Source organism: Brachyistius frenatus, unplaced genomic scaffold, assembly GCF_029030835.1.
Source record: "Brachyistius frenatus isolate BFR_SWC_R1_liver_20210118 unplaced genomic scaffold, ASM2903083v1 Contig_196, whole genome shotgun sequence".
NCBI lineage: Eukaryota > Metazoa > Chordata > Actinopteri > Embiotocidae > Brachyistius > Brachyistius frenatus.
This window is the reverse complement of record NW_027210795.1, coordinates 235,956-253,477: the sequence shown is the minus strand read 5'-3', so window position 1 is coordinate 253,477 and position 17,522 is coordinate 235,956. Positions and strand designations below refer to the sequence as shown.

General features: G+C 43.7%; 1 protein-coding gene across 1 annotated transcript in view; it reads left to right on the top strand.

The window, feature by feature from the left end:
• LOC138632848 (ryanodine receptor 3-like) overlaps positions 1 to 17,522 on the top strand; it is a 92,729-nt gene that overhangs the window by 59,757 nt on the left and 15,450 nt on the right. The window contains exons 43-74 of the mRNA XM_069718698.1: positions 630 to 733; positions 970 to 1,105; positions 1,346 to 1,532; positions 1,670 to 1,793; positions 1,902 to 2,022; positions 2,565 to 2,734; positions 3,627 to 3,847; positions 4,013 to 4,103; positions 4,866 to 5,006; positions 5,578 to 5,741; positions 5,902 to 5,980; positions 6,480 to 6,569; positions 6,680 to 6,826; positions 7,198 to 7,260; positions 7,428 to 7,503; positions 7,779 to 7,902; positions 8,043 to 8,158; positions 8,245 to 8,312; positions 8,402 to 8,523; positions 8,693 to 8,742; positions 9,321 to 9,381; positions 10,446 to 10,684; positions 11,293 to 11,374; positions 11,457 to 11,587; positions 11,715 to 12,038; positions 12,434 to 12,674; positions 12,793 to 12,880; positions 12,994 to 13,086; positions 14,584 to 14,754; positions 15,023 to 15,082; positions 15,170 to 15,304; positions 15,802 to 15,914. Of these exons, the coding sequence (XP_069574799.1) occupies positions 630 to 733; positions 970 to 1,105; positions 1,346 to 1,532; positions 1,670 to 1,793; positions 1,902 to 2,022; positions 2,565 to 2,734; positions 3,627 to 3,847; positions 4,013 to 4,103; positions 4,866 to 5,006; positions 5,578 to 5,741; positions 5,902 to 5,980; positions 6,480 to 6,569; positions 6,680 to 6,826; positions 7,198 to 7,260; positions 7,428 to 7,503; positions 7,779 to 7,902; positions 8,043 to 8,158; positions 8,245 to 8,312; positions 8,402 to 8,523; positions 8,693 to 8,742; positions 9,321 to 9,381; positions 10,446 to 10,684; positions 11,293 to 11,374; positions 11,457 to 11,587; positions 11,715 to 12,038; positions 12,434 to 12,674; positions 12,793 to 12,880; positions 12,994 to 13,086; positions 14,584 to 14,754; positions 15,023 to 15,082; positions 15,170 to 15,304; positions 15,802 to 15,914 (4,132 nt within the window). The remainder of the gene's footprint in view (positions 1 to 629; positions 734 to 969; positions 1,106 to 1,345; positions 1,533 to 1,669; positions 1,794 to 1,901; positions 2,023 to 2,564; positions 2,735 to 3,626; positions 3,848 to 4,012; positions 4,104 to 4,865; positions 5,007 to 5,577; positions 5,742 to 5,901; positions 5,981 to 6,479; positions 6,570 to 6,679; positions 6,827 to 7,197; positions 7,261 to 7,427; positions 7,504 to 7,778; positions 7,903 to 8,042; positions 8,159 to 8,244; positions 8,313 to 8,401; positions 8,524 to 8,692; positions 8,743 to 9,320; positions 9,382 to 10,445; positions 10,685 to 11,292; positions 11,375 to 11,456; positions 11,588 to 11,714; positions 12,039 to 12,433; positions 12,675 to 12,792; positions 12,881 to 12,993; positions 13,087 to 14,583; positions 14,755 to 15,022; positions 15,083 to 15,169; positions 15,305 to 15,801; positions 15,915 to 17,522) is intronic.

Below are 17,522 nucleotides of genomic sequence, written 5' to 3'. Positions count from 1 at the left end.
AAAATGGAAGATATTGTGTGGTGGTTGACATATTCTCTAAACATGTCTATAAAACCAACAAAAACAAAATGCAAAGAAACTGACTGCATCCTCATTAATATCTGTTATACATTGTTATGACTGTTTGGCCATTACTGGACTGGTTCTGCACCTCTGAGCTCACATAAATTAGCCTCCAACCTTAGGAGATGTGTATGTTCTCCTGAATACACACAAACATGCACGCAGTCATGAAGAAACACACACTACTTCACATGAAAATGAAAATCTCACGATAAAAAAAATAAAATCAATGAGACCCTGCAAGCTATAACAACAGTGTTACAGACATTGTGCTTTGTATGCACATTGCTATGTAAACTGGTTCCCATGAACCCTGTGGAATCGAATTTGACTGCAGAATCTCTCCAGTGCAAACTGGTGAGAAACTTAAAGCTCATCTTCAGCAGGTGTTGGCTGATCAGCTGCTGCTGGCATTGTAAAGAGTGGAAATACCACCCCCTGCTGTTGGTTCAACATTTAGCTGAAACATGCACACTGTTGTCGCAGTAGATATAGAGATGTATATTATAAGATTCATCAGAAGAGGCTGTAAGTAGCTGAACTGACATGTGGGCTTTGTTTGGTAGCTTCACCAGCGATGAGAGGCTCCACGCCTCTAGATGTGGCTGCTTCCTCTGTAATGGACAACAACGGCCTGGCTCTGGCGCTGGAAGAACCGGATCTGGACAAGGTAAGAGTTTCCTGCTGTGAGTTTCAGTTTCTGTAGGAAGGAGATACCCGTACGAAAACCCATCAAGGACGGATAGATCAGATTTGCATATGTCGGGTTGTATCTGGTGTGATGTCATGTGATGTGATGTCATGTGATGTGATGTGATGTGATGTCATGTGATGTGATGTGATGTGATGTGTGTGTGTGTGTGTGTGTGTGTGTGTGTGTGTGTGTGTGTGTGTGTGTGTGTGTAGGTGGTCACCTACCTGGCTGGCTGCGGTCTTCAGAGCTGTCCGATGCTGCTGGCGAAAGGTTATCCAGACATCGGCTGGAACCCCATCGAGGGAGAGCGTTACCTCTCCTTCCTGCGCTTTGCTGTCTTTGTCAACGGTATGACTGCAATTACAATCCAGTCTCTCTTTAATTGTGCCTCTAATCACGTCTTTCTGTTTTATTCTCATACTTTATATCTATCGAAAACACGCAGACAAAGCTCGCAAAGGTTTTGACAGAACTTCACCCGGTTGCTTAAGGCGAAGTCTCCATGGAGTTTTTGCCTGAGGCTTAGAAGTAGTGAGTGTGTGTAAGTAAGTGTATGTCCTGATATGTGATTTTATATTTGTGTTGCAGGAGAGAGTGTGGAGGAGAACTCCAGCGTTGTGGTCAAACTTCTCATCCGTCGTCCGGAGTGTTTCGGACCTGCCCTGAGAGGAGAGGGCGGGAACGGGCTGCTGGCTGCCATGAAGGAAGCCATTAAGATCTCCGAGACGCCGGCTTTGGACCTGCCGGGCTCCGTCCAGGGAGTCGGCTCGGACGTGTAAGCCAAAAAATATCAAGCAAATCTTGTAAAATCAATGCTGAGGACTTAACAGCTAATCCCTCTCGTCTTTGCCGTGATGACCTTTAAAAACTGCTCTCCCTCTTTGTGGTTTGTGTTCGACCTCGTCTCCTCAGGTTTTCCACCGTGAGGTCTGCTGACGGGGATGATGAGGAGGAGGTGGTCCACATGGGCAACGCCATCATGTCATTCTACTCTGCGCTCATTGACCTGCTGGGACGTTGTGCCCCTGAGATGCATGTATGTTTGTCAGAAACAGATTTTTTTTTTATTGTTGTTTTTCTTGAGCTCTTTTGTTGTTTTCTTTCTCTGATTCATGTGTTTTTTCCTTTTTTTTTTTTTTTTCAGCTCATCAACAAAGGGAAAGGAGAAGCTCTGCGTATTCGTGCCATCCTGCGCTCTCTGGTGCCAACTGAGGATCTCGTGGGAATCATCAGCATACCACTCAAAATGCCCATCGTCAACAAAGGTACCCGTCAGGACGTTTGCTCTGACGACGCCTCTTTACCCGACCTTCGGGCCTTTTCATTTGCACGCTACAGCAGGATGTGTGTGGCACACGTGAACCTACGGCGGTTACGAAACTCTGCGCATTCGGTACAAAGCTGAAAGTTATCGATTTAATTTCACTGCTCATGCCTTTTTAATCAGCACAAAGCTTTACTGCACACTCCCATCGCTCTGAGTAAGCCAGATCATTTCTATAGCGCGCTGTCTTGCTCTATTGATTGATCTGCATAAGCATGGCAAGGCTCGCCTCTTAAATTTGCTGCTGTGAGCACCGCCACGCAAGCTTTGTCAGCAGGCCAAGAGTGAAGACAGCGATCCGAGGGACCGGCACCAGAAAACTGCTGCATGCCGCCTAATGAATACACACGACTCTCCTAATCAGAAAAGACTTGCCATTATGTACCGGCCTCTTTTCCCTGGGTATTTCCACTGCCTCACACCTGCGTGGATTACACGGCTCAAGATGTTGTGCCTTAATTTGTCTGTCTTAATCTCTCCCAGATGGGTCGGTGACAGAGCCGGACATGTCCGCCAGCTTTTGTCCAGACCACAAGGCGCCCATGGTGCTGTTTTTAGACAGGGTGTATGGTATCGAAGACCAAAGCTTTCTGCTTCACCTGCTCGAAGTGGGCTTCCTCCCCGACCTGAGGGCTGCTGCCTCTCTGGACACGGTAGGTAGAGCTGACAGCAGGGGGGAGGGGGGGGGCAGAGAGAGTAATGAATAGCCAACCAGTGTAACATGAACTTCATCAAGGACTTTCAGGATCAATAATATTGGGCAACCTTTTATACTAATGAGAAGCTCCTCATTAAGCCTTGGTTCTAGTTTCATTTGACTTAATTAATGTGATTGTTCTTTACTCTTATTTATCAACAAAAAGTTTATAGAGTTTTAAGTAAATTAAGACAAATCTGGCCGGCTCAATTGCTAAACTCTCTAATCTGCACGGTTCAGACTTTTGGATTTAATAAATCTATCATTACATAATTTGTTCAAATGTTTAATTAAAGCACAGCAGCACAAAAGAGAAGAAAAGCTCTTCTCAGCATCTGGCCTGCAATGAAGTCAGTTATTGTGTGTGTGAGTTTGACTTGTGGTGTTTTCATAGACTGTAAAGAGAGACCTGCGCAAAGGCTTGGATATGTTTGTGGCCTTTTTTCCCCTCTCGCGGTCCCTGAGGCGGATCTCCGTCCCTGTCGACAGTGCGACATGTGGCGACATGTGGCGACAGCTAAGAATATCTCTCAACCCGTGGCTATTGCTTCTGACATCAGTCCTGTTGACACCAACAGATATCCACGTTAATTAAACTTAATTTAACACGTACGAGACTCTGATTGGTTGTAATAATACCCGTCTTTTTCTGTTAGTACAAGAACGGTGATAAATTTGTAGTAATATCAATTACACAGCAATGTTTTTGTAAAGCTTGCTAACATTAGCCACCATCAGCTAATGGTCATACCACTCCAAAAAAGAGTGTTTATTTTCATACGTGACATACTCTGAAGTTATATCTAAGAGTCACATGCTGTGTGACCTATGACCTTTTGTCTCCTCAGGAGGGTCTGTGCACCACAGAGACGGCCCTGGCTATGAACCGCTACATCGGCTCAGCCATGCTGCCCCTCCTCACCCGCTGCGCTCCTCTCTTCGCCGGCACCGAGCACTACGCCACCCTCATCGACTCCACCCTGCACACCATCTACCGCCTCTCCAAGGGACGCTCGCTGACCAAGGCGCAGAGAGACGCCATCGAAGAGTGCTTGCTGTCTGTTTGCAAGTGAGGAGTAATAATCCACCGAACACTCATTGTTACCTCACCAGGCAGGAATAGCAAAGATCAGCAGCTCCCTAAATATCCTTTCAAGGTGGTGCAACCAAACTGGTCACAATCTGAGGATGTTGGTTTAAAGGCAGCTCTCATGTCTCTCACCCTGTTCTGCAGGCACCTCCGTCCCTCCATGCTGCAGCAGCTCCTACACCGCCTCGTCTTTGATGTGCCCTTGCTCACTGATTACTGCAAGATGCCTCTAAGGGTGGGCAACAGTTTCTTCACTTTTTAACTCTCATGAAATCCCTTTGTCATCCTTTATTTTATATTCCCTGTTGCTTCGCCTGCGTGCCTGTTTCCTGTCTGCCTCATTATCTTCCGGTTACTTTTAATCTTTCTTTTTTCCCTCTTATTTCTTCCCTCCATAATCTAACCTCTTTGTAGGTAGTGACCTCCGTGTGGTCGCTGCATGGTTACGCTTTACTCCCTCTGTTTATTACGCCGTCTGCTCGGTGCGGTGCTACCAACTGCTTATTTCCGAAGTGTACCTTTCATGTAATATTGCTGCTGTTCACCTCTTTCTCAATCACACATACACACTCACTCAAGAGGTGCACGGTTGCAAAACACCTGTGGTGTTAATCATGCAGTGTGCAAGAATTGGGCAGCTAGAGGAGGGAAAACAAGGCGGATAAAGAACTGGATTGTGTGATTACAGGCTTGTTGGCTCCACTGCACTACTCCATCTGTCAGGCCACGGGAGAGAAATACTGGAGATGTAATAGATTGCGACTGGCCGGGGGAGTGGTGGACAGAGTTGTACAGATTTGGATTTTATTTGTGCCTGTGGGAGAAGCGATTCTCTGTTTACAATACGCATAACCAAGTGCAAGTGTGTTGTGAGAGTGTGCAGGCCGCATGGAGGCTTATTGCCTTCTCATTGATATCACATTTAGCTGTCCTCCTCACTTCATTCTGTATATTTATCACTGTGTGTCTCACTCTTTGCCCTCATTGTGTCCTCCAGCTGCTAACCAACCACTATGAGCAGAACTGGAAGTACTACTGCCTCCCATCGGGCTGGGGCAGCTTCGGCACGGCATCCGAGGACGAACTGCTACTCACCAAGAAGATTTTCTGGGGAGTGTTCGACTCTCTTTCTCAGAGGGTGAGGTTTGATTATGTCAGTTAGGTCCTTTGCAATTTTGCCGTGACTTCATTTTGACTTCATAGTAGTCACCTACACGTATTTGACAAACAGCGGACATCGACTTCTTGTTAAAGAACCTTTTCTAAGAGATTCTGTGGCCACAAATGTTTTACAAAAGAGAGAAACAGCTCAAGAAAGCCAGCTAATTCATCACAGTCTTGATTAACATGTATGTATGCACGGCACTCATTGAAACAAACACCATGACTCTGTGAGTAATACAGATTGCTGAACTCAGCACATCTCTCTAAATGCGCCCTCATGAAAGGAGGCTGCGCAAAAGGGCCGGTGTGCAAATATCGATACGTGGACAGCCATCATTGATCCGAAGCCTCTAGCGAGCTGGTTCCTCAGCTTTTAGAATAGTTCTTCGTTAAGGTATCTTTCCGCTGGCAGCTTTATTCACATCCAGCTTAAATTACCAACAAAACACATTACTTTTTATTTGTTTTGTTAAATATAACTGTACACTAACAACCTTTCAGGGGATCAAACTGGCATTTAATGCTTTCTTTCTCTCTCCATGTAGAAGTATGACCCAGAGCTGTTCAAGATGGCCATGCCTTGCCTCAGTGCCATAGCTGGAGCTTTGCCACCAGACTATGTTGATGCCTCGATTACTACCACTGTGGAAAAACCTGTTTCTGTGGATGCTCAGGGCAACTTTGACCCCAAACCGATCAATACTGCTAAGTAAGCCATTTTGGAGCCAGACATCAAAGAGAAATATAGTATCAGTCTGATTGATTACACTTGTCTTGGTAATGACATGTATAGGGTGACTGAACCTGACCTGGCTGTCATGCATTTGCACACACTTGAAGACTAATGGTCACTTTTATTTTTCCCCTAGCATTGCTCTTCCAGAGAAGCTTGAGCATTTTGCCAACAAATATGCCGAGCACTCCCATGAGAAATGGTCTGCAGAGAAGGTACGGCCATAGATAAAAGCCTCCTCTGGCGGAAATGGGTATTAAATGGTTCAGTAGTAGACAGAGTCATGAGTGTTGTAAGAAAAGAATAGGACACTTAAAATGTTCCGCCTTGAAGAAATATTGCACAAGACAATAATTAGCTGGAAAGAATTTGAGTCCCATAACTCCATATCAGGTTTTTTGAATTTTTCTACGTAACGGCAATGTTCCCCTTTGTGTTGAAACGGAAAGGGATACTCTGGCATACTGACAATAATTGTGGAAGTGTCTGTTCAGAAGGACTCTGCGCTGTGCCAACTGCTTAGCCTGCATTGTTGCATGTGTCAAAAAATGCTATAAAACCTGCGAACAGCAAGAACTGAATGTACTCTTTAATCTATTATGTGTACTTAATCTCTTAGCCTGTCTTTCAAATGATAAATGTGGCCCTCAGGACACTCTGGAGGGACTAAGGTTTGCTTCCACACTTCTACATCCCTCTCCGCTTGTGCCTCAGGTGTTGCTGGGGTGGAAATATGGAGACTGTGTGGATGAGAAGATGAAGATTCACCCTCAGCTCAGGACCTACAAAGGCCTGACAGAGAAGGTACAGCATGGAGAATACACATTTTAGTAATATTAAGATTGAAGAGATAACCTAAAGATGAAGACTTCTGGGTTTATTATTTGTTGTCCATTTCTGTCACTGTGCTGCAGGAAAAGGAGATTTACAGATGGCCAATTAGAGAGTCCGTGAAGAGCATGCTGGCAATGGGTTGGAGCATCGACAGGACCAAGGATGGAGAGAGCATGTCTCAACAGAGGGAGAGTGAGAAAATGAGAAAGATCTCTCAGTCTTCGCAGGTAGAGCACAAAGATTCAGGATTTCGTCTCCGAAAAAGTTGGAAAACGCCAAAAAACAGTCACACCAGATCAGAAACTAGACTTTAACCATTATTCATTTAGTAGCTGACTATTTCATCGATTTTCACTTTACTTTTGTATGGTTAAACTTTTGTTAATTGAAAATGAAGTTGTTTAACAATCCCTTCGAGCTAACTATTCCAAATGTTTATCTTTTACTTTTTGCAATATTTCACCTGTCAGCAGTAATTTCATGCAGTTGTCAACATGTAGATCAGAGAGTTACTTACTGAGAACACAAACTAAAGTCTTGTATTATCAGTGATGTAACAGCACACAGTGTCTCACTGTAAATCTATATCTCTTTCTAGGCCAATGGTTTCAACCCAAGCCCGATAGACACCAGCAATGTAGTTATATCCAGAGAACTGCAGGTGAGTGACCCCACATTTGTTTTATTGTACCTCTTCCTTTTTTTAATCAAACGGTCTCTCTGTCTGAATACGAGATCATAAAAAAGCGATATATCCTGAATGGGAATGAGTCATGTGGGCGGGATGTGGTCCCCGCTGAGTTGGTCTCTCTTTGTCTTTGGTCCAAGGGGATGGTGGAGGTGGTGGCTGAAAATCACCATAACATCTGGGCCAAGAAGAAAAAAAGCGACCTTGGAAGCAGAGGTGATTTGCTAATGAAGTCAATCATAAATGCAAAAAAGACACCTGCAAAACGGGAAGAGGCTGAATATGAATGTGCGGGTGATGCATAGTGGTTGTTGTTGTTGTTGTGTTTAAAGGTGCTTGTGAGCATATGCGTGTGTCTGCCTCACTGCTCTTGACTTAATAGATTCGGTTGAAGGGTACAACCACTCGGTTTTGCCATCTGCCTTCACACAGACACTTAGCAGAGAAGCATCACTAATCGCTTCTGAACAGGAGGTTGTTTGCGGTTTCAGGTGGGGGAACGCACCCTCTGCTGGTGCCCTACGACACGCTGACGGCCAAGGAGAAGGCCCGCGACCGAGAGAAGGCTCAGGACCTTTTTCGCTTCCTGCTTATCAATGGCTACAGCATCACAAGGTCAATACACAGATAGTCTGTCACTGATGATATGTAAAGGTCTTTACGCCGCTTCATAACTGCTGCATGAGTGTTCAGTGAAGTTCTTTATCAGACGCTGTTAAAAGGAGTGAACACATTACTGTCTTCTTGTGTTGTAGAGGTCTGAAGGATTTAGAGCACGATTCCTCCTCCATGGAGAAAAGGTTTGCCTATAAATTCCTCAAGAAGCTGCTCAAGTATGTCGACTCAGCGCAGGAATTCATTTCCCACTTGGGTATGATAATGTTACGTAGGACGTGACTCACAAAGTAACAGTCTTGTTGCTTTGTATTAAACATGTGTTGTTGTTTTTTTAATCAGAGGCCATGGCCGCCAGCGGAAAAACAGACAGGTCACCTCATGAACAGGAAATCAAGTTTTTTGCCAAAGTAAGGATGTGGTACAAAAATACTGCAGCTGAACATTTATGGATAACTCTTTCAAACGCTGTTTCCATTAACCTGACATGATCTTTCAGGTACTTCTCCCTCTCATCGACCAATACTTCAAGAACCACTCCCTGTACTTCCTCTCCTCCCCCAATAAGAACCTGAGCAGCAGTGGTTACGCCTCCAACAAGGAGAAGGAGATGGTCACCAGGTACCCGTTTTACACCTTCAGTTATATTACATGCAGCATGTCTGTTGCTCGTGACCATTTTCTGTCTAAAATCTTAAAACTCTTAAAATCGTAATTACTAATTTCCTATCCAAGAATTTCTTTTCTGATTTTCTGATGTCCTTCCTGTTTCTATCTGTCATGTCTCCAGCCTGTTTTGTAAACTGGCAGCTCTTGTCAGACATAGGATTTCACTATTTGGTAAGCTTTACTACTGAATGCATGTATGTGTGTTTGTTATATAAAATATTGGAACATCCTAAAGGAATAATTTGACATTTTGCAAAGTACAGTGATTTGCTTTCTGGTCAAAAGCTCACTGTGAAAGCTTGATACTATTTATGTTTGTCCAATAAATATGAACCCTCTACCAGCAGCTGTCTAGATTAACATAAAAATAATAAAGATGAAAACAACTAGCCTGGCTCTTGGCAAGAAAGCCAATAAGCAAATTTGCAAAAATGCTGGAAATATTCCTTTAAACAACAACATGAGCCTCCTTTCAGCTCCTTTTAAATTTTAAAGCTTTATTATTCAAATCAATCAACTAAACTTCATCACTTTAATCATTAACTGGATGTCCCACATCGAGCTGAGGTTTTGACCTAGTTATTGATCCACTAACCTTATCGCATCCACATGAACCCTTAACTTACCCATCTTATTAGTCGTGGTACGTGGCCACAGAGGCTCAATACATGTCTAGAAAGTCTTTAATCATTGGTGACTGAGTGTGTTCGCATCCTAATGAAGACCCTCCTGTTCGTGGTGTTTTGTAGGGAGTGACTCCACCACCATGGTCAGCTGTCTGCATATCCTGGCACACACTCTGGACACCAGGTGGGTACAAATTTGGCAGCGCTCAAAGCACACAAGGAACTTGGCACCTCAGAATTTTCCTCCTGAAATGAAGAGTTAAACATTAATAAAAGCCCTCAGTTTGATACCGATTTTGGTTAAAGGTGCAATAGGCATTAACAGCTCTTAAATTAAGCAGTTCAGAATATACAGTTGCAAGCTCAGCATCAAATTAAATTTTTCATTTGCTAATAGCTGTCTCCAGTGGATCATTTTTAGTTATTTTTTTTAAAATGGTTAGTATTAAACATCTTGCATATTGCACCTTTAAGCATTAATTGTTTAGGAAGCCATTTCAATTTTCCTCCTGAGAGGTGAAATTAACCTCTGTTGCACCGCACCGTCAAGAGCAGCGTATTTCTCATGAACGTTGTCTTTTACACAATTATAATTCGGGAGTCTTATGGGACGCACTGACATTTGCAAAGAGCTTCCTCTGGCATTCAAATAAGCAACACAAATTCCACGCAGCACATGTTGCCCAAGGCTCATAGTGTTCTTTAGAGACGATGTACTGTTTGTTAATGCAGCTCACACATAATGAGGCTGAATTAGCAGCATATTATTGTGCCTTGTTTGTGCTGAAGAGCCACAGCTGATGCCCATAGACTCTGTCTTTCATTTCTCCTTCATTGTGGGACACATCAAGGCTTTACAATGGGTAATTCATTTAACACCGTTATGAACTGTGAAATGCTGAAAATGGACAGACTAATCATATTAATGCATCGTGCTATTTCAGAGTGACATAAAGTTTTTCTTTTTCAAAGTTCCTTGGATTTGAATATTCTCCTAATTCATGAAATAAATCATCTATATTCCAGTCTGAGGGCAGTCAGATTGATACTCGCGTCTCATATTTCACGACTCAAACCTTCACAGACTGTGAGAGTGGAGTAATTGCATATGTGAGCGTGTCCTACTGTGGGTAAACAGTGTTGTCCTTTGCATACCAAGGCGGTATCTGGTGGTTTATTATAGCCCTGCCCTTGCATATCTCCTCATTCGCTTGCAGTCGTTTATCACACTCCGGTTCACTCCAACAGGACGGTGATGAAGTCGGGCTCGGAGCTGGTGAGGGTGGGGCTGAGGACGTTCTTTGAGAACGCTGCAGAGGACCTGGAGAAAACCTTCGAGAACCTGAAGCTGGGGAAGTTCAGTCACTCCCGCTCGCAGATGAAAGGAGTGTCACAGAACATCAACTACACCACCGTAGCTCTGCTCCCCATCCTAACGGCTCTGTTTGAACACATTACTCAACACCACTTTGGAGTCGACCTGCTTTGTGAGTCCTGACAGGAAAGGAATGATCAAACATGTTGAAAAAAAACTACAGTCAAGTGTCAGTGTGAAGTTTACTGTAATACAAGACTATATTCTGCTTAGACATCAGGACTTTTCCACAGCGCCTTCTATGTGTTCAGATCAGCTCTGCTTCAGTATTGTATTATCGTGTGACACGTATGAAAATTGTAGGTAACTGAAGCACTCTTTTCTTATTTAATGACCATGTTAGCGCTGGTAACTCGGGGTAAATTCTCCAAGGCTTGTGCACATGATTTTTAGGGGATGGATTCGACTCATTCTGCTCCACACGCCTCCTGGATTTATCAAACAAATGCGCGGGACAGTTTGTGTCTTTTGTGCCAGTATTTGCAAGATGTGTTTCTCTGCAAATACCTGAAAAGATTGTCTGAGTTTACAAGAAATAAACCAATAGAAATATAGACCTAATGAAAATCTAGGCATTATTACCACATCATGCTACTGCACTGTTTTGCATATTTTTGAGTATTTGTCACCTCAGACCTTTGCCGAGACATCAGTTTTATTTGTACAACATTTACTTCCCACCTGCTGTTTTTCAGATTTTTGTTTTTATGTGTTTCCCAGTGGATGATGTCCAAGTGTCCTGCTATCGAATCCTGACTAGCCTCTATGCACTGGGCACTGGGAAAAACATCTACGTAGAAAGGTATCTTAAATGTTGCGTTGATTGACCAAAGCAGCTGTAAAGACACACCGTGACATGCAATGACTCCCTTTGTGTCCCTCAGACAGCTGCCAGCTCTCGGTCAGTGTCTGGCCACTCTGGCCGGGGCGATGCCTGTAGCCTTCCTGGAGCCGCTGCTCAACTCGTACAACCCCTGCTCCGTCTTTAATACCAAGAGTGCCAGAGAACGGGCCAGTGAGTTATATGTCATTATTTCAAAATAAAAGGATTCATGAAATCGTCCTGTAAAAGGACTTCCACTCTCAAAGATGTAGTAAGAAACACAAAATGTGTTGATGTAAATCCCCCTCTGGTGTTGCAGTCCTGAGAATACCAGACTCAGTGGAGGAGATGTGTCCGGGGATGCCGCGGCTGGACGGCCTGATGAAGGACATCAATGACATGGCTGAGTCTGGAGCCCGGTACACAGAGATGCCCCATGTGATCGAGGTGGTGCTGCCCATGCTGTGTAACTATCTGTCCTACTGGTGGGAGAGGGGTCCTGAAAACCAGCCAGCCAGCGGGGGGAGCATCTGCTGCACCACCGTCACCTCAGAGCACCTCAGCCTCATTCTTGGCAACATCCTTAAGATCCTGAACAACAACCTGGGCATCGACGAGGCCTCCTGGATGAAGAGAATTGCAGGTAGGTAGTTGAATACTGTTTAGCTCAGTAAAGGATTAACGCAGTAGAGCCATCCACCCTGAGGTCACATTAAACTGCCTAATTCTTTTTGCCATACAAATGTTGGCCAACTAAACTAAGATGACCATGGTGAACATCCTACCTGACAAACATCAACAGAAAAACACCACTGTGACCTCCAGAAATTTGATTTTAGAGTTTGAAATGAGGAAATAGGACAGTTAAATGCAACAGGAAACTATGGAAGAGGAAATTTAGCATGTACTGTACAATCATTGTTTGAAAAAAAAAAAGCAGAAAGCAAAAATTGGCCATCATTAGTATCAAAATGTTGCAGAAATACTGGAAATCTCATTATTTTAATACAAATATTTTCTCTCTCTTTCACTCTTCAGTTTATGTACAGCCCATCATCAGCAAGGCCCGTGCAGATCTGCTGAAGAGCCACTTCCTGCCCACGCTGGAGAAACTAAAGAAGAAGACGGTGAAGGTGGTGGCTGAGGAGGAGCTTCTCAAGGCGGACAGTAAAGGAGACACCCAGGAGGCCGAGCTGCTCATTCTGGACGAGTTCGCCGTCCTCTGCAGGGACCTGTACGCCTTTTACCCCATGCTCATCCGCTACGTAGACAACAACAGGTCGGCACACTGAGCAGCCACTGATGGAGTTGTTTTAGAATATTTAGAGATTGACGGGGCTGATTTTACTGATTTTCCAGAGAATGTACGGAGTAATAATTTGTCTTCGCCGCTGCAGGTCCAGGTGGTTGAAAGAACCCGATTCGGACTCTAATGAGCTCTTCAGAATGGTCGCTGAGATATTTATCCTGTGGTGCAAGTCACATGTGAGAGCTCTGATCTCAACCTCGCACTTGTTACACTGTGAAACGCACCCTTTGTGATTTAGACCATCAAATACTGCAGAACCATCTTTAATTGGCGTTTTTCTTTGTTTCAGAATTTCAAAAGAGAAGAGCAGAACTTTGTGGTTCAGAATGAAATCAACAACCTCTCCTTCTTGACTGGAGATAATAAAACAAAGATGTCGAAGGTAGGTTTTATTCCTGCCCACTGCCTCCAAACACGGTCAACTTTATCCCCTTTTTTTGGAGTTCCAGTGGAGCAGATTACAAGTCTTTTACTCATCGTTGGCACCTCGACCCATCGTGGCAAGAAAAAAAATAAGTACTATGTCAGTGTTTGTAAGGTGAAAAACACCTGACATAATAGGAATGGTGAAATAATACATGTTGACATTTTCTCTGCCATGTTAACACACTCATTTTTATAACATATAAAATGCTCAAAACAATCTCAGAGGAGCTATGAAGGGAGAACAGCAGAAAACCTCTTTGCAAATAACACGACTGCATTTAAATGGACTTTGACCTGAGACTGTGGGTGTGTATGTCGTGTGTATGAATATACATACATGCATGCATGTTACGGTAGATAGTAGACTAACATTCATCCCTCAGTGGACAAATATTCCTCCATACCTTCAGCCCTCGTCAGCATCACAGGGAGCAGAACTTTTTCTCTCTTGTCTGCCTGGTTGAGCGGTTTAAAGGCAAACAAACGCTTTTCATTGCAGTGCACGTCCACACGAGGACCGTGCACCTCCATTAATTGCCCTCTCGTCCTTTTCTTCTATCTGCCTCTCCCTGTCTGTCTCTCTCTGTCTCAAACAGTCCTTTAAGGAAAAGGTAGAGTGATGCAGTGCATGAGCTGTTTATCTGCCAGCTTATTGGCTTGTATGCTGCAGTCGCCGAGCAGAAAAGCCAATAGCTTGTGCCGCTGTGCTACATAGTCTATAGTGTAGTTATATATCATCTTACCGGATTACTTGTGGCCTCCATTCATCACCATGTGTGAGATGGTAACGTTGGTCATTCCTCATTGCCTTGTGGGTGGAACACGTCTCATCTGGAAGAATGAAGCCCCGCTTCTTCTGTAGCAGATCATGTGATCACATGCCACTGGTGTGATGGACTGTGATACCCTGGTGTGTTTGGCTAGTAGTAACCTCAAGCTGTTTTGTTGTAGTCTGTGTGTGATAAGGCTGTGTGTGTGTGTGTGTGTCAGTGTAAATATACTGTACGTATTAATATGCAAATGAGTGTTTTCACTGAGCCAGCTGTTCCAACTTGACTCGATAGTGTAATATCCTCTTGTGTTGTAGTTCTTTCAGAAGCTGCTTTCAACCTCAGCTCAGGTGTGAGACTTCATGTTTAATGCTTCAGTGACACAACAGATTTAGTCGGGTCTCAGATTTTTTCAAGGCTGTAAAATAAATGCCTTAGTTTCCTCTTGCTTTTGTTCAAACACAGTATGAGTTTCTCCCACTGTGAAATAAAAACACTCTTTTGTTGTATCAGTTCGAAAATTGAAAGCAATTATTTTAGTGGAACATTAGTCTCAACAAAAACAGAAAAATTTTTTTTTTTTTTACTTTTAACGATGAAACGTATTAAGCTGCTAAAAGCTGCTGGCTTTTTATTCAGCAGTATGTGTTGTCTGAGGTTAACATGGGGGATTTTTTTTTCAGTCGGGAGGACAAGACCAGGAGCGGAAACACAAGAAGAGGCGCGGGGAGTTCTACTCCATCCAGACCTCGCTGATCGTCGCTGCTCTGAAGAAGATGCTGCCGATCGGCCTCAACATGTGCACCCCAGGCGATCAGGAGCTTATCTCACTCGCCAAGACCCGCTACCTCCTGGTGAGAAAACATTTGACACATTTACAGTATATGTATGAAGATGCGGCCACACACTCTAAACAAGCGTGCTACTGCAGGGATGGATAAAGAGAATAATTTTTATGGTCGATTATTAATTTCCCCCAAAATGTTCTCCACTCTTGCTGATTGGACCATTTGTGTTTTATGGATTTAAAGTGATTTTGAATTTAGACGTTACCTTAGCATTACATTTTTAATCATTTGTTCGTTGTCGCAATTTGTTTCTTCGTCTCTCGTTGCTCAACAGAAAGATACGGATGACGAGGTTAAAGACCACATTCATCAAAATCTGCACCTCAGAGAAAAGGTAAGGCTTCTGTTCATTGGATAATAGTTTGTATGAAAATACTGTATTGCTCCGTGTTTGACATCCTTTTCTGAAACACGCTCTTAGTCAGAGGACCCCGCCGTGAGGTGGCAGCTGAACCTGTACAAGGACATCGTGATGAGGACTGACTGGCCTCCGGATCCTGAACGAGTGGTAGATCGTATCCAGAGGATCTCGGCTGCAGTCTTCAACCTGGAGCAGGTCTGGTTCAAACATTTATACGTTCACAAGCACAATTTGAGCTACGAGTGAGGCTTCGGACGGTAATATTACTGTCATTATTAAACCACTGTTCATTTCATATTGTTAAAGGTGCAGAATCACCACACAGATTATATTGTTGTTGTTTTTTTGCAAACGTACCTTTGACTCAGGACACCAGTGTTATGTTTATTTCAGGTGTTGCTTTGATCCTGTAAATATAATATCTGAGCTTATTATTCCATCTGTTCTTTGACACTTTTGTTGTGGGGGACAAAACTAAATAGTGCAGCCATTCCTGACAGCAAAACCCTTTTCTAAGTCTCTCTACAGCACTCGTAAGCTTCAGGATGAGTCCCCAAAATACAAAACCTACATGTCTGATGAAAAATGGCAGTTCTCAGCAGTGATTTTATTTTTTGATTTGCTTCGTAGCAAATGCAATCTCTGTGTGTTCATTAGTAATCTCACCGCTGACTTCTTCTGCTCTCATTTAGGTGGAGCAGCCACTGAGATCCAAAAAATGTGTTTGGCAGAAGTTGCTGTCCAAGCAGAGGAAGCGAGCAGTTGTTGCCTGCTTCCGAATGGCTCCGCTCTATAACCTGCCAAGGTACTACTGGATACTGTCCACCTACAGTGTTTACAGCTCTCCTTTTTAAGGTCTCCAACTGCTATAAACAGCTTTATTATCATGCATTCACTCCAGAGAGAAGCGGAGAGCTCCCTGCGGTGTGACTAGCAGATGGGAACTTGTGCAGCAAAATGCTGCTGCACCTCTTCCACCACACGTCGCTCTTTTCCTGTCTGACTCACCGCTCATTCGTCTCTTCCCGGGTTCTGACCCTGCATTAATGCACAACCTTCCTCAGTTTGTAGGACAAATGTCTAGCCCACAGCTGTTATCAAAGAGTAGGGGAAAAAAAAAAAAGGGACACTAGCAATTTCATGCCCTGCTGCTCTGTAACTCAATCACAGGAAGTCAGGCAGAGTGCTACAGTACGGAGGAAAACAATTATGAGGCCCAACCTCGGGGTGGCCATCTTCAATATGTGCTCAGACGTTGCCGTCTGCCTGCCTGACAGCATGACTCATTTATTCAGAGTTGTTGACAGTGAAATATGACACAGAATAGCTTATAATTATTACACAGTATTTATAATGCAGGAGCCCTGATTGTTTTTCTGTGGAGTGATAGATTTGTGTTTGACGGACGGAGAAGAAGCTTCTGGATAACGTCTGCTCTCCCCAAGTTTCACGCATTCTCTGTTCAGTCTTTGTTCTCTCCTCAGTCTCACGCTCTGTTGTACCTCATCTTCTTAGGCACAAAAATAATAATTACTTCCTGAATGCCTACCGACACATTTGGCTGGAGATAATGCATGAGAACACAGACGATGACAGTCTGCTCTCAATGCTGACGGTAACGTAGCGCTGATCCAGCGTTGCTACTCTCTGACTTGCGTTCCTCTTCTTAACCACCTCTTGCTTTCCTCCTTGCACGGTTTCTGCTGCAAGTTTTTAACTCCCATTTCCGCTGGTGTTTCCACTGGTCCGCTTGTTTAATGCTCAGAGTAAAAGCGGCGCTTTGAAGGAATCATTTGAAAATGTTCCATTTTGCTTTCTTGGCTGGAGTTAGAAGGAAGTGATAATTCTTGGATGCTAGAAGGCTTAACTTTGCATAGCAGCACCTCAAGGAGAAAGTTTACCAAACTTAACTCAGACCACGTGCCACTTTGTACCAAACTACATTTCTCAAGTCTCCACGGCACATCCCAACATTGTTTTTGAATAGAATACGTTTTACTGATTTAACCAAGCAAAAGCCTCAGAAAGGCCAAATAAAAACAACATGGCGCTACTGTTTCCAAGTCAAAGGATTCATTTACATTTCTTCTTCTAGAAGTTGCTCCGTGAACTCGAACTGACAACTGCATTTCAGCATGGAAAGGTTCGACTGATTGTCAGACTGCTTTTTTTGGAGTTTGAATTGAAAAAACTTTCACTTATTCCTCTTTCTGAACCCAAGAACTGAGCAGTCCCAATCTGACGGGGTGGAGCTAACAATAACGTTATGCTTTGTTGAATGTGATGTAACTACATGCTACTATCAGTGGTCGGCTACATGCACTACAGGTTGGGAAACACTGCTCGAGGGTAAAGCTCAGTAATCATGTCGTTGTATCATACAAAAAACTATGTGTAAAGATGATAAGTTGTG